Below are 21,713 nucleotides of genomic sequence, written 5' to 3' on the forward strand. Positions count from 1 at the left end.
AATGGTTATTCCCAGCGAGTCAGCAAAACGGTTTTGGATTTCGAGGCAAAAGGGCAATTTGACACACAAGTGTGAAATTTGTCAACCAAGAATCATAGGAGTATGATCAGTAAGGAGTTACTCACCCAAGACGATGGATTAAAGGAAGTGCCTTAGTACGCTTAATTCCGGAGGAATGGGATCTTGGAATTATATTATTCTTAGGGGAGAACAAATATGGAATAATATAGGCATACAGGAATTATGCCAGGATAACAAGTTTAAATCACTTCGCGTTTCTTACATATAGTTTAATTATGACGTTCGACGAATCTTCGACCTACGCACCATGATAGAAAAATTGAACGATACGAACTACGTTCAATGGGAAAGAACTCTGAGAAAGGTTCTCGGAAAGGTGGCAGTAGTATTGGACACACCTATCCCGACACTTACAGAAACCTCTTCTAAAGAGGAGCGTGCGCAAGCTGACATCATCAAGAAAAGGTCAGTACCAGTGACAAGATTAATGTTGGTATCCATAAAAACAAAGTATCTTGATGCTTTCATTGACATTGATGCACACAACATTATTTAACAGCTAAGAAATGTGTTTAGAACACAATGTCAGGTTGAAGTTAAGATCTTCTCATGTTTGCTTGATAAAGGGGAACTAGTCTGACTTCATGTCCTAAGTATGATGGACCATCTTATTTGAAGTGGTAGGGATCTCCTTTGGATGTTCGTATGGCAACTGACACAATCTTCCTATCCTTACATGATGGATTTGAGAAAGTAAGAAACGATTTTGAAAGAAAATTTGGATTAGTGTCACTGTAAAGATTGCCCGCCATTCTGGAAGTGGCTGAAAGCAGATTCATTGTACCTGAAAATACTGAAGAAGTTCTTATTGTTCAAGAAGGTACCAACTTGGGAACGGAAGAAGTTAGGAGAAGGAGACGCCCTAGAACAAGAAGGGGCGGGAGAGTCCGAAGACCTAGGACAATCCTTCCTAACAACAGTTGTATATTATGTGGTAGCAGATCTCATATATGGTTAAGAGATTGTGCACGCTACCAAGAAGAGCTAAATAACGGAGACGGAAACTCCGAATAAGGTCAAATATATTGATAGTTGATTCAATTAAATACAATTCCGCAAAAGGTATTGGATACCTGAAATTGTTTTTTTCATTATGAATGACAGGAACAAGTGGAAGCTGAGTATTTAATGAGTAAGGAGATGAACCTGTCAAAAGCTAAAAGGAGAATAGTTACTGCATAAAGCTAGAAAAGGATCATGGACTCCATAGGGATAACTCTAAATTAGTTTTGGTTTTCCTTTTTCTTTTTCGAACATTGACTCTGTATTGAGATTATGAAGATAAATAAAATATTCAGTATTTTATGATGTTCTTAAAAGATGCCTACTCAACTTTTAAAGAATTATACCGAAGAATCCAATTTAAGTATTCTAATCTAGTCAAACAAATTTGAAAGAACATGGATGAAGCTAAAAGTTGAGTGATGACGTATCCCTCAAAAGTTAATCATGGTTCAAACAAATGTACTTGACAAGATCTCAAATGTCAATTACTCACTAAAAGCTTATGTGAGACATAAGAAAGTGATTAATGTGACTGGAATATATTAAATACTAGATTTAAGGAAGTCTTTGAGACTAAACCTGAATCAAGTAAGGATCAAATCTGACTAAAAGATTATGATAAGATCATAAGTCTAAAAGTCATAAAGTCTTCCGAAAGAAAAGTCTAAATGCACAATAGCCTACCACTAAGACCTAGAAAGCTATAGTGAATAAAAGGATTACATACGAATATGGATTTTAATAGAGTTCTAAAATGATCTTTTATTCCAAGTCTAAAGACTTTTAAGACATAGATTCTTCAAGCGAAGAATAACGGAGTTTTTCCACAAATCATCGAAACACAATTAGATTGTTGCTCTCGATGGTGTCCTATTGAAAAGAAAGCGTTCTTTGATAATCGTACAAGTGGGAGGAAATAAAACATTCGAAAGAAATTCGAATAAAAAGAGCAACAAATAGGAGTAAAGAGTTACTCGCTATAATGGAAGTAAGGAGTTACTTGCCATAACGAGAGTAAGAAAGTACTCACGATGAAACCTCTTAAAGAAACTAAGAAGGTATCTCGATAATTGCAAAAGAAGTTTATTAGGGCATCACAATATATGTCAATAGATTAAAGTGATGAAGAGACTCATTTCAAAAGAAGTTTTGAAAGAGATCAAGAACTCTTGGAGAAGAGTTTCCACCCATCTCACTTGAGACCTGCCTAGCGAAACTTAGAATTTGGAAATCCTGACAAGCGAAAGCAGAACATGAGAGAAATACTTATGTCAGGAAAACATAAGTTCGATCAGGGAGACGATTGATGTTTACCCGCACATCTAAAATGTACTTAAAGTACAAAAGATGTCGTCACCAATGAAAGTTAGAGAAAGGACCAAGAGTGCTGAGAGCATTCAAAATTATGTCTCTGAAAACAGAAGTTGAAGAAAGTCATAAAAGCAATCTTCCAAAAATAAAGATAAGAATCTTTTAGGAAGGGCGAACAGATGAAAAGGAGTTTTCATGCTGGGAGTCGTTGCTAACTCTACTAGATAAGAAACCAGAATTAGAACTTGGGAAGTGCTGATTTCAGTTCAAGAAACTGACATTATCATAATAGCTTACGAAGGAATTCTGAAGCATGATAATAATAAGCAAAGTAAAAAACATAAACTAAACTGTCACCTTAGAACAGACATAGAAGATGAACGGATCTAAGGAATTAGGATTAAGGAAGAAAATCCTAAAAAGACTTGTAAAATTGAGAAACGTAAAAGAGTTTACGTGGTGCTCAATATTTACAAACTCTTGTTATCCGAAATAAACTCAGTTTATTTCGTCGTCTAAATCATGGTTTAGAATTTAGATGACAGTCCAAAATAATGGAGTGTTCTAGGTAGGTTTATTAGATACGTGATCTAATGAAAGAAACCCTACTAAGTGAACATGGAAGGACACCATTATAAGAATCCCTAGTCCAGGTCATTGGTTGGACAACAATGACTTAAGAAGACTAGCATGAGTGATTGACGAGATAGCGCTGTTGTGTGGGCTATGGGAATAGGAGTATTCAAAGTCAACTTCATGGGTGTATAAGTTGATACACTGGAAACCCGCCAAGTGAGAGTACTTCGAAAGAAGAAGTCATGAGATGTCATAACTCTCATTTAGCAAATCGGAGAGATTCCTCAAAACATGAGTACTCACTCAGTTTGTGTAAGGAATGTCGAACTTTGGCACCGTTAAACGTCGCGCCGTAAAAGGAGGTTATAAAGGCGGATTGTTGGGGGAGACGGAGGAGACAGGATAAACATGAAATTGATTGGGAGTACAAGAATGGAATATGTCTTCTGAGTAAAATCAAGATAAAATATCTCCGGGTCACTTGATGAGAAACAACTGGAAAATGCATGGCCATGCTGAAATCGATTAAGTGTTAATCATTTGATTTGACAATTTGTTTTCAGGATCAAGAAAGTCTGATAAGTATGACATATCAAATGAGATATGAAAAGACATGGGAATCGAGCATTGCACTTGTTCTAAGTACAAGTGGGAGACTAAAGGATATATTCCCTCGGTCCGAAGGAATGGTATCCTTCTAAGGGATGTCCTTCGATCAAGATGACAATGCGTATGATTTGGCGAATAGGATCATAATGACCTTATTTTAAAATTCATTAGTCTGGTCGAAATAGGGGTCGTAATGCTTAGTTAGAAGCCAACTACGATCGTCGGATAACTTCGGTAAACCGCGGCTAACATAGACCGGATCCTACAAGGGTTACACATAAGAGTGATGGTTTGAACGAAGAGATATTAACTAGATACAAAGTGGCAAATAAGTGGATTGGATCCATTATTTGAGGACAAAAGGAGTTCGAAAGAGTCCGGACAAGTGTACATAACCCCGGGCTAAAAAGGGAGCCCGGGGGTGCCCATAAAGGGCCGGCCAGCACATGACCGGTTAGACCCCTTGTGTGGGCTGGCCATAAAGCCCATAGAGGCTTATATTGGCCCGTGATGTGGTGTGAATTCACCACATTTATGTCACTTAATTTAAATGATTTAGTCCATTTTCTACTTTTATTTTGATTAGTTATAAAATTCTTTTGATTAGGTACTATCTATGGAGTTGAACAAGAAAAACGGATAAAAATGGAAGAAAGGCGCTTGAAGGGCAAATTGGTCATTTGGACCAATGGAAAGTAGAGTCAATGATGAACCCAACGGTGAAGACGAGAATCGAATCGGAGTTCGGATGAAGAAATGGTGATCATAAGAAGTCGATGGATATTTCGGTCTTTGCTAAAAGCTAGATGTAGAGAATGATGAGGGCACCCAATTTGATTTCTTAATGAGAAGCAACAACCCAAACCCAAACCCACTTGTGTAAAGAAGATGAGCAATTAGAGATTTTATGAACACCCCCATGAAGAGTTTAGCCTAAGTCAAAGAGTATGACCAAGTCAAGCTTGACTAGGGTTTTAGGAAAAAGAACAAAAGAAAGAAGGAGGGCTACAGGGGCTATTCTCGGGATCAAGGGAGAGAGAGAAACCAGGGAGGCGATTCTAAGAGTAAGCCGGGAGAGAGAGAAAATTGATGGGTTGTATGCGGGATTGCACTGAGTTTTCATGGGTTTAGTGGGAGAAGGTGGTAGGTGAGTGGTTTCTTGGTTTTCACGGGTTGTTTTGGGTGGATTTAAATGGCGGTTTGTGCTAATGAGATAGGTGGTTTGGATGGGTTTTAATAAGTAGTTTAAAGAGGCACTTGGAACGGTGGTTTGTGGTTTAAGGGATTTGTAGGCAGTATTTGGTGAGAAAGGAGCAGGTGGTTTTGGTGGATTTAAATGGCGGTTTTCAAGGAGGAAAAACCAGGGAGCTAGTGGGGGTGACTAGGGTGCTGTTTGGTGAGTTCTTGGCTGGAAAATTCTTCTACTTAAGGGACTGTTTGGCTACACAGTGGAGACCGAACCTCAGCCGGAAAACCTCCATTTTCTCTCACCTTCTCTTGTGTTCTTCCATTTTTACTTGTTCTTTATCTTATCCAATCACTCCAAGAGCATATTAGTTTGTGTTAAGTTACTCCTATTAATTTAATTGAGATCTTTAGTGTTCCAAAATTATAAAATCATGTGTGTGGTTTCTTCTTTAACTTTGAATCTCGATATTTGCTTGAACATGAGTAGCTAATCAATTTGTTGAGGTCTAGGGATGAAATCTTGATATGTTTATGTATGTGTTTGTTTGATTAGATTAGCATGTTTGATATCTCTATCATGTTAGGTTAATCGGTTAAACTTGTTTCATGTCTTATGTCAAGCATATGTCATATAGTTACTTGTTAATCGATCTTTCCGATCTAGACTCGATATTAATGGAATATGATGACCCTTTGACTAGTTATGACCATTAGGTATATCTAGCACTTAGAGCATCTAATTTAGAGTCGAGAAGACTCAAACTTGATAATCGACCCAAACAAGCATCGACGCAAATATATCTCGATGGATTCCCGAATCCTTAACCTCTCTCATATTTAGAATAAAACCCTAGTCTCCCAAGAATCTTTAGTTAATAGTTCAAGTTTACGTATTTCTCTTATATTTCTTCTTGGTCAATACCTAATTAAAACTCCCCTCTTTACTTTATTTGTTTCTGTTTATTTTGTTAGTCATCCTTTCATACAAAAATTCCTATTACTTGTTCCGATTTAGGTTTTAGTCACTTTAATCCTCTTTAGCTTGTATTTTAGTTACACTTGCCGTCTCGTGGATCGACCCCGATTTTACCGGGTACTACTTGATACCTCCGCTTGGGGTTTGCAACCTTTTCGGGTGCATCAAGTTTTTGGCGCCGCTGCCGGGGATAGCGACGTGTAGCTTAGATATAAGTATTATTTTCTTTTACCCTAGATTCTAATTAGTTTTGTTTGCTTTGTGTTTTTCAGAAAAACAAAAATAACAAAAAGAGATCGAAAGGAAGAAGTTTGGGGATTTCGGAGGAAAGTGGAAACCCGACTTCAAAATCAAACAACAAAGGGGGGTAACGAAGTTCTATCTTTCATATTGCCTGACTATTGTGTGTGCATTTTGTGTTCTCTTTCTGTGCATGAATTGTTGGATTAGGAATAGTCACAACCGTTTAGAGAGGAACATAGAGCTTGGTAGCACGTCTGAGTCTGACCACAACTATCATCGGTCAGACACTATGGAGGACCAAGAGAGCACACATGGTAGTGAGGGTCATGAGATGAACCCTCCTATGAGGAGCTTGAGAGATTACTTGCAACCCGACCGAACTAGTCAACCATCTTGCATTGTTCTTCCTATGCATGTTGGCAACTTTGAGATTAAGCATGGTGTCATTAACTTACTCCCTAAGTTCCATGGCTTAGAGTCTGAAAGCCCTTACCTTCATCTGAAGGAATATGACGAGGTCTGCTCGACACTCCGACTCGATGGAGTGCCGGAGGACATCGTTAAGCTTAAGTTATTTCCTTTTTCATTAAAGGAAAGAGCTAAGCAATGGCTTCATTCTCTACGCCCTAGATCAATAGGGAGTTGGAAAGAGATGACCACACACTTTCTAAAGAGATTTTTTCCCACTCATAAAACGAACACATTGAGACGGAGCATCATGAACTTTTCACAAAAGGAACATGAGTCGTTTTATGAGTGTTGGGAAAGATTCAAAGAGCTCATAAATTCTTGCCCACATCATGGTTATGAGGTGTGGAGGGTTATCAATTTCTTTTATGATGGTCTATCCTCCACCCAAAGACAACTTGTAGAAATGATGTGTAATGGGGAATTTATGAGTAAAGATCCCGAGGATGCTTGGGACTATTTCGACCACTTGGCGGAAAATGCCCAAAGTTGGGACATATCCGATACAAATGATCGAAGTAAATCCAAGGCTCAAACGAGCTCAAGGGGAGGGATGTACCTTTTAAATGAAAGTGATGATGTGCATGCAAAGTTAGCCAATTTGACTAAACAGGTGGAGGCCTTAAAGGTGCAAAAGGTTAATGTTGTGAGAGCACCGGAAGCTCGTATAGTTGTTTGTGATGTTTGTGATAGCATGGACCACTCCACTAGAGATTGTCCTTTATTGGTCCATGAACACGCAAATGCCATGAACAACTACAAAAGGCCATTTAGCTCACCTTATTCTGACACTTATAACCCGGGTTGGAAGAACCATCCCAACTTGAGTTGGAAGAATGGTCCTACTGCAAATGATGTGCATAATCATCAAGGTCCCTCATCAAGCAATGCTTATGTGCCACCTCCACGGAGGAACCTTGAGGATCCAATCCATGTAATGCTTCAGAATCATGAGCAAATGTTGCAAGGCCTTCGAGAGAGTATGGTTAGAATTGAGGCAAGGTTAAGTGTGGATGAGAAAGGCAAACTACCTTCTCAAACTCAAGAAAACCCTAGGGGAAACGGTGAGGGTAATACATCTGACCCTAGGGTTGCACATGTTAAGGCAGTTACTACTCTCAGAAATGGCAAAACGATTGGACAAGATGATCCTATGAGGGTCATTGAACCTGAGGAGCCTAACCAATCTGAGGGTAGTAGTGGTCATAACAAGGCATCCGACAAAACCTCAAAGCCTAACCACATTCCTAAGCCTAGTGTGCCTTTCCCTGAGAGATTGGTCTCTACTCAACCAATGAGAGATAATAGTGATATCCTTGAGATCTTTAAGCAAGTTAAGATCAACATTCCTCTCTTGGATGCTATTAAGCAAATTCCTACTTATGCAAAATTCTTGAAGGATCTTTGCACTATGAAGAGGAAACATCATGTGAAGTCTAGAGCTTTCTTGGCTAAGAATGTGAGTGCCATCATTAAGGAGAACCTCCCACCTAAATATAAGGACCCTGGATCCCCCACCATTTCATGCACTATAGGGGCGACTCACATTAAGCAGGCACTCCTTGATTTAGGTGCGAGTGTTAATCTTCTACCTTATTCGGTCTATGAGCAATTGGGCTTAGGTGAAATAAAACCCACCAAAGTAGTTTTACAACTTGCCGATCGCTCGATTAAGATACCGAGAGGGGTGGTTGAGGATGTTTTGGTCCAAGTAGATAAGTTTTATTTTCCAGTAGACTTCTTTATCTTGGACACAAAACCAGTGATGAATGGTGAATCTCAAATTCCAGTCATTTTAGGTAGACCTTTCCTTGCAACATCACGGGCTTTAATTGATTGTAGGAGTGGTGCTATGAAACTCTCATTTGGTAATATGACTCTTATGGTTAACATTTTCAATTCTTGCAAGCATCCTATTTCTGATTATGATGAGTTTGATGTTGATTATGATGAGTCTGATGTTCAGGAGTTGCACATGATTGAGTCTTTTGTTCAGGGAGGCCTTGCTTTAGGTACCCAAGACCCATTAGAGACTAGTCTTATGAATTGCTTTACGTTTGATGATGAGACAACTATATCGGAAATGAACTCTATCATGGATTCGGCACCTTTATTGGACACGGAGATGTGGAAGGTTAGATTTGAGTCACTTCCAATCAATGAGCCTAAACCACAACCGTCTTCAATAGAGTTTCCGAAACTTGATTTGAAGCCCTTACCGAGTGAATTGAAATATTCATATTTGGGCCAAGAGCCATCATTTCCGGTTATTATCTCATCACAACTAACCAATTCACAAGAATGTAGTCTATTGGAGGTCTTGAGAGACCACAAAGGGGCCCTAGGTTGGACTATTGCCGACCTAAAAGGGATTAGCCCCACTGTGTGTACCCATAGAATCCATCTTGAGGATGATGCCAAACCTTCACGTGAGGGTCAACGAAGGTTGAACCCCCACATGAAAGAGGTTGTGAAGGCAGAAGTCCTCAAGCTATTAGAGGTCGGGATCATCTATCCCATCTCTGATAGCAAATGGGTGAGTCCGACTCAAGTTGTGCCTAAAAAGTCTGGAATTACCGTAGTCGAAAACGAGGCCAATGAACTAATCCCGACTAGGAAAGTCACGGGATGGAGAGTGTGTATCGACTATCGGAAGTTGAATTCGATGACGAGGAAGGACCATTTCCCCTTACCGTTCATCGACCAGATCCTTGAGAAACTTGCCGGTCATCCTTATTACTGCTTTCTAGATGGATATTCGGGGTACAACCAGATTGAGATTGATGAGCGAGATCAAGAAAAGACTACTTTTACATGTCCCTTTGGAACGTTTGCATATCGTCGTATGCCATTTGGGTTATGTAATGCCCCTGCGACGTTTCAAAGACTCATGTTGAGTATCTTTTCTGATATGGTGGGCCAGTACCTAGAGGTATTTATGGATGACTTTTCTCTGTTTGGTGATTCTTTCGATGTGTGTTTGCATAATTTGAAATGTGTGTTGAATCGTTGCATTGAAATGAATCTTGTATTGAATTGGGAGAAATGTCATTTTATGGTCTCAAAGGGAATTGTGTTAGGTCATGTGGTGTCATCTAGTGGACTAGAAGTTGACCGTGCCAAAATAGAATTGATTTCGCACTTGCCTATACCTAAGAGTGTGAAAGACATTAGGTCTTTTCTAGGACATGCAGGGTTCTATAGACGATTCATCAAGGACTTTAGCAAGATATCTAGGCCTTTATGTGCTCTTTTGTCTAAAGAGAAAGATTTTGTATTTGGTGATGAATGTATGAAGGCCTTTGATACTCTTAAGACCTTGTTGACCACGGCACCGATTATTCAGCCACCCGATTGGTCTATACCATTCGAGGTGATGTGTGATGCCAGCGACTATGCCCTTGGTGCGGTGTTAGGCCAAAGAAAAGACAAACTACCATGTGTCATTTATTATGCGAGTAAAACTCTTAATGAGGCACAACTCAACTACTCCACCACGGAGAAAGAGTTGTTATCAGTTGTTTTCGCATTAGACAAGTTTAGGTCATACTTAGTAGGATCTAAGGTTGTTGTATACACAGACCATGCAGCCCTGAAATATCTTTTATCCAAGAAAGATGCTAAGCCACGATTGATTAGATGGATTCTTCTTTTGCAAGAGTTCGATTTAGAGATAAAAGATAAGAAGGGGTCTGAAAATGTGGTAGCTGATCATTTGTCTAGGCTTGTTACCCATAGCACTATAGAGGCTATACCAGTGACCGAGACATTTCCCGATGAGCAGTTGTTTGAGGTCTCTTTAGCTTCACAGTGTCCTTGGTATGCAGATATTGCTAACTACTTTGCTGTAGGACATGTGCCTTCTCAGTGGAGTGCTCAAGACAAGAAGAAATTCTTTGTCGAGGTGCGGAACTTCATTTGGGATGACCCATTATTGTTTAAGTATTGCCCTGATCAGATTATCAGACGATGTGTCCCAGAATGGGAACAAAATGGTATACTTAATTTTTGTCATTCTGAAGCATGTGGAGGTCACTTCTCTGGTAAGAAGACTGCCTTTAAGATCTTGCAATGTGGTTTCTATTGGCCTTCAATTTTTAAGGATGCATATCAATTTTGCAAAGCATGTGATAGATGCCAAAGAGTAGGATGCATGACCCGTAGAGACATGATGCCCCTTAACCCTATATTGATTGTTGAGTTATTTGATGTTTGGGGTATTGACTTTATGGGCCCTTTCCCTTCTTCTTTTGGTTATGTGTATATCTTAGTTGCAGTTGATTATGTATCTAAATGGATAGAAGCAGCCCCATGCAAGGATAATAGCCATAGGGTGGTCATAAAGTTCTTGAAAGAACACATTTTTGCTCGATTTGGCACCCCTAGGGCTATTATTAGTGATGGAGGTAGTCACTTTTGCAATAAACCATTTGAAAGCTTGATGCGGACATATGGAATAACGCATAAAGTGGCTACCCCCTATCACCCTCAGACAAGCGGGCAAGTGGAAGTGTCTAATAGGGAGATAAAGCGTATTTTGCATAAGACGGTTAACCCGAATCGCAAAGATTGGTCCTTAAGACTAGTTGATGCTTTGTGGGCATATAGGACAGCTTTTAAGACCCCTTTAGGAATGTCCCCTTTCCGCCTTGTGTATGGCAAGGCATGTCATCTACCAGTAGAGTTGGAACATAAGGCATATTGGGCCATAAAACGGCTCAACTTTGACTTAGACAAAGCAGGTGCAAGGAGGAAGCTTGATCTTAATGAGCTTGAAGAGATTAGGAATGAGGCTTACACGAGTGCCAAGATTTATAAGAGTAGAATGAAGGCCTTTCATGATAAACGAATTCTTCGGAAGACGTTTGAACCTTTAGACAAAGTTCTTCTCTATAACTCTAGGCTCCATTTATTTCCCGGTAAACTCAAGTCTCGTTGGACTGGCCCATATATTGTGAAGACCGTGTTCCCTTACGGTACCGTTGAGATCGAGGATCCCAAAGATGGCAATTCTTTTAAAGTGAATGGCCAACGGTTGAAGCCATTTTTGGACCTTGAAGACCCGGAGGTTGAGACTACCCCATTGGTTGATCCGGTTTACCAGGATCAATCTCCCTCTCATGTTGGTCAACCTTGTACATCAGGGTTGACCCCCCTCTCATAGTCAGACCTCTCGGAGTCGATGTTTGTGGGTATCATCTCTGGAAACCCTCCACGAGACAAAACTCGTGCTCTCGTGCTCACGAGAGACTCAAAGGTTAGTTGCATAGCTTGATGCAATCGAGTGATCCCGCGTGAGTGGTCATTTTTATATGGTCATGCTTATGCTTCATTCTTATTCTATTATTGATGTGTTAGGAGCGTTTCTCAATTTGTATACTTTTGGGACGTGGTTCGTTCCAAGTTTGGGGATGGCGTTGGGCTCATAATCAACTTGGAACTCGAATACACAAGTCTTGGTAGTATTATCTTTTATCTCCTTCGGCTATGGTAATATCCTTCCACTCTTCTCTTTAACTTATTGTACCTCTTATATTTTAGTGAACATATGCTTAGAACATTGAGGACAATGTTAGTTTTAAGTTTGGGGATGGGGATACGACCTTTAGTCGCATGACATCATGACCTTAGATTTCAAAAGACACGAGGGTTCAACAAATTGACCAAATTTGAAAATTTTTGGGTAGATTTGGTATGACTCTAGTGGTATTTTTAAGTATGTTGATACATGTGGTTCTTTCTTGATAAATCTTATGCATGCTCTTAGTCTTTTCATGAATGTTAAGTCCTTTGGTGTTGGTGTCTTATCATGTGAGTAGCATCTTAAGGAAGAAGGAACACTTCTAAGGGACCTAAAATAGTCATTAGTGGAGACTTCAACCCATGTGAGTTATCTGAGCCTTTCTATTGCTTTTGAGTGTACTCTTCCGCGCTAACTCCGAGTAGAATGAAGAGCTACTCAACTTCGCAACTTTCAAAAGAGCTTAGACGATCTCATGAGCTCAACTTCCTTAGCCACTAGGAGTGACATCAGGATAGCGAATAAACCTTACTCTTGTAGTCCATGAAACCCGATAATAGTGTCAACTTTAGGGAAACGGATACTCCACCATCCATTCATCATACTACTCCCGAGAATGAAGGCATGAAAAGTAAAGAAGAAAGAATGTGAAAGCAAAGTGTGAAAGTAAAGGTGATTTGTTGAGAATACTAGTTTGTACTTTTGTGTTTGGTTTTTGGTTATGTGTGTAAAAAAGAGAAAAAAAAAAAAAAAAAAAAAAAAGAAAAAAGAAAAGAAAAGAAAATTAAAAAGAAAGAAAGTTGTTTTTGTGTAAAAGTTCATGTGAACTTTTGAGTGTTTATGTAAGTATTTGGAATAAATAAAGTATTCAAAGCAAAAAGTCAAGTTAAAGGTTGTTTGAGTGTTCTTTTATCATTGAAGGCGTCGACATTCTCGGGATTTCATCATCTTCCATTCCATCACTTGTATCCGTTTACCTTTAGGAGGCATTGTTAGAGGGTAGAGTGGGTGAGAAGGGTGAGTGAGCTTCCCCATTCCGTTAGTGGTTATTTCCATTCCTTAGAGATCATTTCGTTTTAGAACTTGATATCCTCATTTAAGTTTTGTGTATGTTCAGTTTACTTTATTCCATGCTCACATATGAGAGTAAACCATTATAATTCGTTTTTTGAGTGATTTCATGTTTAAGAGCGTATGACCGCGAGGCCAAAGTCGAGGCGAAATGTGCTATGATAGGAAACAAGGTTTTGTTACTTTAGACTTGGATGATGCTCATGATGATGGGACACTTGCACTTGAGTATGAAACTAGTAGTGAGGAGACTCTTAGCATGTTTTTGTGTTTATTGGTTTGATTCATATGTTTGACATACTTAAGTCTCTCACTTGTTGAGCATCACCTTATTTGCATCGATAGTTGGACTCTTATGTCTTTTGGAAATCTAGAACTTTGTGGGTGTATTCACTGGAAACCCTCACGAGACGACACTCGTCCACTAGGGGTAACCTAGGGGTTTAACGGCTTGTTGCATACGCTAAATGCAACCGGGATTCCTCCGGAAGTGAGTTAGGATTTTACTTTATTGTTTTGTTTTGTTCATTTGCTCGAGGACTAGCAAATTTTAAGTTTGGGGATGTTGATGTGGTGTGAATTCACCACATTTATGTCACTTAATTTAAATGATTTAGTCCATTTTCTACTTTTATTTTGATTAGTTATAAAATTCTTTTGATTAGGTACTATCTATGGAGTTGAACAAGAAAAACGGATAAAAATGGAAGAAAGGCGCTTGAAGGGCAAATTGGTCATTTGGACCAATGGAAAGTAGAGTCAATGATGAACCCAACGGTGAAGACGAGAATCGAATCGGAGTTCGGATGAAGAAATGGTGATCATAAGAAGTCGATGGATATTTCGGTCTTTGCTAAAAGCTAGATGTAGAGAATGATGAGGGCACCCAATTTGATTTCTTAATGAGAAGCAACAACCCAAACCCAAACCCACTTGTGTAAAGAAGATGAGCAATTAGAGATTTTATGAACACCCCCATGAAGAGTTTAGCCTAAGTCAAAGAGTATGACCAAGTCAAGCTTGACTAGGGTTTTAGGAAAAAGAACAAAAGAAAGAAGGAGGGCTACAGGGGCTATTCTCGGGATCAAGGGAGAGAGAGAAACCAGGGAGGCGATTCTAAGAGTAAGCCGGGAGAGAGAGAAAATTGATGGGTTGTATGCGGGATTGCACTGAGTTTTCATGGGTTTAGTGGGAGAAGGTGGTAGGTGAGTGGTTTCTTGGTTTTCACGGGTTGTTTTGGGTGGATTTAAATGGCGGTTTGTGCTAATGAGATAGGTGGTTTGGATGGGTTTTAATAAGTAGTTTAAAGAGGCACTTGGAACGGTGGTTTGTGGTTTAAGGGATTTGTAGGCAGTATTTGGTGAGAAAGGAGCAGGTGGTTTTGGTGGATTTAAATGGCGGTTTTCAAGGAGGAAAAACCAGGGAGCTAGTGGGGGTGACTAGGGTGCTGTTTGGTGAGTTCTTGGCTGGAAAATTCTTCTACTTAAGGGACTGTTTGGCTACACAGTGGAGACCGAACCTCAGCCGGAAAACCTCCATTTTCTCTCACCTTCTCTTGTGTTCTTCCATTTTTACTTGTTCTTTATCTTATCCAATCACTCCAAGAGCATATTAGTTTGTGTTAAGTTACTCCTATTAATTTAATTGAGATCTTTAGTGTTCCAAAATTATAAAATCATGTGTGTGGTTTCTTCTTTAACTTTGAATCTCGATATTTGCTTGAACATGAGTAGCTAATCAATTTGTTGAGGTCTAGGGATGAAATCTTGATATGTTTATGTATGTGTTTGTTTGATTAGATTAGCATGTTTGATATCTCTATCATGTTAGGTTAATCGGTTAAACTTGTTTCATGTCTTATGTCAAGCATATGTCATATAGTTACTTGTTAATCGATCTTTCCGATCTAGACTCGATATTAATGGAATATGATGACCCTTTGACTAGTTATGACCATTAGGTATATCTAGCACTTAGAGCATCTAATTTAGAGTCGAGAAGACTCAAACTTGATAATCGACCCAAACAAGCATCGACGCAAATATATCTCGATGGATTCCCGAATCCTTAACCTCTCTCATATTTAGAATAAAACCCTAGTCTCCCAAGAATCTTTAGTTAATAGTTCAAGTTTACGTATTTCTCTTATATTTCTTCTTGGTCAATACCTAATTAAAACTCCCCTCTTTACTTTATTTGTTTCTGTTTATTTTGTTAGTCATCCTTTCATACAAAAATTCCTATTACTTGTTCCGATTTAGGTTTTAGTCACTTTAATCCTCTTTAGCTTGTATTTTAGTTACACTTGCCGTCTCGTGGATCGACCCCGATTTTACCGGGTACTACTTGATACCTCCGCTTGGGGTTTGCAACCTTTTCGGGTGCATCAGCCCGCCACACATAAACCCTTCTAGGGTTTCATATGAGACACAAAAAGATATGTTTTGAAGGAAATATTTTAGGAATCCTAGTTTGGGTCAAATACCTTCTCTATGGTCCCTATAAATAGACCTCCTTATGACATAATTATGGACGGAAATCAAGAGACAATTTAACAGAGCTTTTAGAGAGAAAAGCTAAAAGAGAGAAAATGAGTTTTCTCGATTATCTAGTTTAGAAGAAGGTGTTCTTCATCTCAACCTTCGAGAGAATTCTAGCTAACTCGAAGGAGGGAGTTCAAGGCATACACTCGGTGTCTCGAGTAGAGGAACTACAATTGGAGTTCTTTATCTTCCGAATCTTGTCAGAATTTTGTTCGTGCGAAAGCGATTAAAGATAATCATCTTTCCATATCTAGTTCATTGATTAGTTCATGTATAATTAGATTCTGGGAGTCTAGTGTTAACATTAGATGTTTGAGATTCCGCAATAAACACTAGAAAAGGTGTGTTAGACAGATCCGTAACCCTACAACCTTCGCCAACCACCTCAATGCAAAAATGTTCAATAGAAGAATCTTCGTTGTTTAGGACCATGTAGAAAGCGACCCTGACATCGCAGCCTGGGAGAGTTCCGCTAACCATTAGAAGAGCCATGGTGAGATATGGGGGAGTCAGTCATACCTCTGCGCTTCTTTATAGGCCAGAGGAGTCGAGATAATGGGGCGTGATCAACGAAGAGTCGTGGCGAACAGTCGCGTTCAAAAAATAAAACAGGCTTGAACGCGGGAAATAATTCGCAGCACAAAAGTATAAAGGAAAAAGGTAACTCTTTATTAATTCATAAGAAGGATCTATTACAGAAGAAATTACAAAAAAGGACAACAAAACCACATCTGGCGCTTAGGTATATTACAGAAGAAATTACAAAAAGCCCCAATTGTTAGGGGAAAGGAAAACAGATCAAAAAACATGAGCGGCTGCAAAAGAGTTGTCACGAAGTTTGAGAAAAGAAAAGATGAAAGGCTACCAGGTACTCCTTTCCAGAGGCGCAGTCAAGGCCAGAAGACGACCAAGGACGAAGAAGCCCTCTGGGCCTCATTACCTTGTCCCGAGCACCTAAGCGGGAGGAACTACTGTGGCTCTTACCCTCCTTCGAGCTCAGACATAACGACGCGTGAGGTTATCACCGCCATTATGAAGGAACTCATCCTTTATCACGGTCATTATGAAGAAACATTCCTCAAAGTAGGCGGCTGGTATAAACTCGAACAAAGGCCTCATCTCGAAATCCTTGATGAAAGCAGGAAGAAGGAAATCAGAAGACAACGTCAGAAGAAGGTTTCTCCCCTAAAATCGTCTTTAAAACTTTTGGTGATGGAGAGTTGGAAGGCCAAAGCAGGCTATTTATAACAGGAGAAGATAACCAAGAGACCTCTCGAGAAACAGATAAAGAGCATTAAAGGAGGAGACGAGACGTGCCTTGGAAACATTAAGCGGAATAATGACTGAGAAAGGTAAGTGGCTCAAGGGCAGCGGTTACCAATGAAATTTCAGCGGGTCTCGAGGAGAGGTGTTTCATCCGCCAGCCACGACGCTCCACGCGTTTGTGCATGATGGAACAAGTACTCGTGCGCAGTAACCTAAAAGATCAGCGCCGGAAACACGCGATCAGAGAATATACCATCATAACGGAGGCTATCATGCATCAACTCCCTTTTTCATCCTGATTTAACCGAGAGCCAAATTTCGATATCAGCAGTTAGGGAATTAAATTACTATTGGTAGTTAGGGTTTCTCTATTGAGTTTATTTCGGATCTAGGATAATTAGTATGTTCAAGGATACTTCGTAGATATCCTGCCGCGTTAATAGATCTTTTAGGAGATGTTTCTTCCTTTGAGACTCTTGAACCCCAAGTTACTTAAACACTTAAGATCTTTAGCCGATTGAGATCTGTAGGAAGTTTCGGATTAAGTCGGTAAGCGTGCGGTGTGCTTCTGCCTTCTCATGTTCAGGGTGTAAGGTATCGGCCTAGCGTACGTGGACCCCATATACTTCTTGAGAATCCTAGCGCATACCTAGTAGTGCTTAAGGTAAAACAGGGCTTAAGCTCTTTACGAGATTCGACCGCCCTCCCAGTTTTGGGCTTAGGTGGCGGATCTCTTCTGGCCTAGCGGTCTTGTTACTTTGAGACGGGTTGACCCGTTGGGCTGGTAAGGGAAAAGTTCCCCTTGTTCCTGAAGCAAAATCTCGTATTGTTGGTTGGCGCAGGGATCTCTATCGCTTATTGTCCATCATTGTGGATGGCATTAATCACCACCTCAATGGCAAGGTAATTTTCTTTATATTCGTCTTTCCGATTTATCTGCTAAAACTACTTTCGTTTTTGCTGAGTTTTATTTTTTTCTGCAGGGTTCCCAGACTAGCCGAGATGTTGCTTCTTATCTGACTCGACTTGAAGATTTGGAGAAAGATAAGAAGCAATTTGAGCTAGATGTTCAGTCTTACAAGGCTGATACTGAAGTTCTAAGCTCTGATTTTAAGGTCGTCTCTGCCGAGAGGGATTCTTGGAAACTTTAAGCCGAACAACTAAGGTCTCGTCTTTTAATTTTTGAGTAGTAGTTCGAGGATTTGAAAGAAAGAGGGATGAGTCTTCTTGCTCAGAGAGAGAAGGATAAGCTTTCCCTTTAAACTTCCCAGCGCAATCTTTTCGAACTGACCGCCACTAATCAAGAGAAGGCGATTTTGGACTTTAACGTGGGGACGAATTCTCTCGATTTATAAAGAAGCGGCGCAAATTGGATTTCAAGCCTTCTTGGGAATGTGCTCGCCGTTTCTATGGCCCTGGTGGATCTCTTTCCCTTCGTCGGCTAAATAAGGACAAAGTGGGTGAAATTGTTTCTGCCTTTGTTGCTGAAAGGGGGTCGAAATAGAGTCTTCCCCTTAGTGACGATGAATGGGATGATGTGTTGATTCAGTGGTCCAGGTATATGATGACTCCAACGAGGGTTCCTACTTTCTCTGTTCATCAGCGTCATTTTGGTGGTCCTCACAACCCTTCTCCCCTGAAGAGGACTTGTGAGGCTTTCATAGTTTCAAAGAGTCTTCTTGTTTTTTGTACTTCTCCCTATTAAATCAATGAATTCTTCCTCCTGTTCACTACAAAAAAAAGGTCTATCAGGGACACGTGTTTTCTTACGTATGTCCCTAGTAAGCCTGCAATAGGGACTTTTTAGGATTGTTAGTCCCTAATATGTATTGTATATTAAGGAAAAAATGGATTAATCACGCTAGACAACGCGGGAACTTAATTTTGCGCCAAATTTTTCGCCAAAAGTAAGATTGTGACCCACACTCTTTCCCACGTCCAAAACCCTAACACCAGTTAGAGAGGGAAAGCAAGACAGGGAGAGAGAACGAGGGTGGAAGACAGAGAACGAGAGTGAAAGAGGGTGAAAGAAAGAGATAGAAATAGAGCGAAAGAGATAGAAATAGAGTGAAAGATAGAGAACGGGAGTGTAAGAGAGAGAGAATGAGAGTGAAGGATAGCAGCATATCCTTCTTCTGCTCAGATTGGTGAAAGGTTAGTGGGTTTCTCTCTCTACTATTCTTTTTTTTCGATTTTCATGTGGGTTTCAAAGAACAGTGATGAAATTTAGATTTGGGATTGAAATTGATGAATTTTGTGATGTGGTTTAGATAATTTCACACAAATAATCATTTGATTTATTGTTTCACTTATTGGTGTTCTTGTTATCTTTGATTTGGGGATTATGGTTTTGCATTGATGAATTTAGTAGTTATATAGTGATTTTAGGTCTTTATATGCTCTTAATTTCCTACATTTAATTCTTTTTGCTCCCTGTTAACTTCCCTCATTAGAATGAGGATCTGAGATTTTCTGATTTGCCACTTTGTGAACTAAAAGCAGTTTTAAGTCTACAAGTTTTTGAATTTCTGGAAGAAAATAGAGTAGAATTTACTAGGATTATTATCCGTAAAACTTAACGTGGTTTGAATATTCTTTCGACCATCCTAAGCGGTAGAATGGTGCAAATATTTGAATGTTTGGGATTTACTAGAAAGGTTAATCTACAATTTGAACCTTAGCTTTAAATATCAATGGTTGGACAGCTTCTAGGTGCCGATTACTCACTAGGCCGAATCAAGCCGATCGATTAAAGGTCGGACCTTCTATTTGCTGGCTGGACCCGAGTCGAATAGGCGCTAACTAACTTGGCCGTGTATAAAAAATTGAAAACCTTATTTCTTTAGGGTTTTCCAAAGATACATTAGATATTTGTTCTTCAACCTTTGTTCTATTAGTCTATAAATGGATTGGAGAAAAGGCAGGGACCTCTCCACCTTATCTTGTTCTTATTCATCAGGTTTAGGTCTAGTGTAATTATCGTTTGGCTTCTTCTTTTTATCCTTAGCCTTTTTCTTTTTCTTCTTCTTCTTCTTCCTCTTCTTCTTCTTAGGTTTGTTATTGTAAAGAGTTGGTTGCTGAGTAGTAGTTTTTTTACCATCATTAGTTGGCTGACCTTCTGTAGTTGACGGACTTCCTTCTTCTTCCAATTTTTGAAGAAATAATATTATTTTTATCTTTCATTAGTTCATATTTAAAAATAGTGGTTGCATCTAGGGGTGTACACGAGCCGAGCTCTTAACGAGCTGTTCGAGCTCGGCTCGACTATTGCTCGTGCTCGTGCTCCACTCGAATATTAACGAGCCCGAGCTTAATACGAGCTCAAAATCAAGCTCGTTTACATAAACGAGCCGAGCTTGAACATTCTTTAGTGTATCACGAGCTACTCGTGAACAGCTCGTTTAACATACTCTTATAATAGTATAATACATAATTACATATTAGTATTGAAACTTGTACATGAAATATCAACCATTAAAAAATTATCGGAATATGAATAATTAATCATTATTATTGTATGTGACAAATGATCATTGAAGTATTTTGATGATTTAGAAAGTTTTAATTTGAAGTATTTTGATAAACGAGCTTAAAACAATGCGAGCTTGAGTTCGAGCTCGAGCTCTTTCAAACTTATACGAACCGAGCTTGAACAAGTGGACAATTACTCGAACGAGCCCGAGCTCGAGCTTGAGCTTGACAGTCAAATACACGAACCGAGCTTGAACATCTTACTACTCGGCTCGGCTCGACTCGAGTACACCCCTAGTTGCATCTTGAGTTCTTAAATCTATTACATCTATTGGTCGTGTTTCTATCCAGGTATTATTTGAGTCATAGACATTCTCTCTTTTAAGACTCCGTGGTAATCTAAGTTTGAGGATATATTCCTTATTCACAATATTGAGTTTTTTCCAATCGATTCTGAAGTTAGCATTAGTGGGTTTCGTATTAGTGATAGATAGATCTGCCAATATCTTTGGAAATCATTCTTTTGTGATTTAATCTTTAGCTGGACCTTTGTATTTAATAATATTTCCTTCATTTTGTGTTTCCAAGATATAACTCTTAGGTGCTAAGAAGATTCCTTTTTGTACATGGCATTCGAGTTTAAACTTACCTAATTCAATGGAAGAGATTAGATTGTCATGTAGAGGACTTCCCAGAACTACCCAGCCAGTATCAGTGTAGTAACAGTCTGGGATGAAAATGTATGGATAGATATGAATACGTGCACAAGCTGTTATAGTTGCAGCCAATTGAACTGCCGACATTCTAGGAGCTTTCCAGTCTGTGGTGTCAACATGGCTAGTATTGGTAATGTAACTGATCATAAAGTAATCTTGGAAAACCTGACTCGTTTCTTTTATATTGACCATCATAACCAATTCATTATATCTCTCTTGATTGCAGATTTCTGTTAATATACTTTCAGGATTCATTCCAAATCGACCGTAGAGTAAATTCATGAGAATTTTATATATAAATATCATAGCATCATCACCTTCTTTCCTAGCTTCTAGTTTGCTTTCATAGAGGTTTGAGATAAAGCTTTCGAAAGAACTGGATTTTTTCTCAAACAAATAACCCCTAAGAGGAATTATCTGGTAACCTAAAGAACGTGCAAACTTCAACTCTTCGCTATAAAAGACACCTATGAAATTACCAGTAGGAAAGACTAAAGTACCATTTTTTGCTTATAAGCAAGAATGGATGTGATATATTGGTAGGACATACTACATAAGCCTCAATAAAGCCAAACAAACTATCCAATTCAACGCTCTCCTAATTATTCTTCCAGACTGGGATTCTACATGGCATAGGATAGGATTTCATAATATAAGGATATAATGAG

The 21,713-nt window shown here is 39.3% G+C and overlaps 1 protein-coding gene across 2 annotated transcripts in view; it reads left to right on the plus strand.

The window, feature by feature from the left end:
* Positions 1 to 14,724, plus strand: part of LOC147538095 (uncharacterized) — a 108,603-nt gene extending 93,879 nt beyond the window's left edge. The window contains exons 1-2 of one of the 2 annotated variants that reach the window (XM_086639340.1): positions 4,599 to 4,978; positions 6,019 to 14,724. In XM_086639340.1, coding sequence (XP_086495466.1) covers positions 6,180 to 11,621 — 5,442 coding nt within the window. In that variant the 5' untranslated portion in view covers positions 4,599 to 4,978; positions 6,019 to 6,179 and the 3' untranslated portion in view covers positions 11,622 to 14,724. Of the gene's footprint in view, positions 1 to 4,598; positions 4,979 to 6,018 lie in introns of those variants that run through there. The other variant, XM_086639342.1, reaches the window with a different exon arrangement.
* Positions 14,725 to 21,713: the final 6,989 nt, after the last annotated feature.

The sequence above is a fragment of the Eschscholzia californica genome, unplaced genomic scaffold, assembly GCF_041429995.1.
Source record: "Eschscholzia californica isolate CP2 unplaced genomic scaffold, dmEscCali1.0.p SCAF_5, whole genome shotgun sequence".
Classification (NCBI taxonomy): domain Eukaryota; kingdom Viridiplantae; phylum Streptophyta; class Magnoliopsida; order Ranunculales; family Papaveraceae; genus Eschscholzia; species Eschscholzia californica.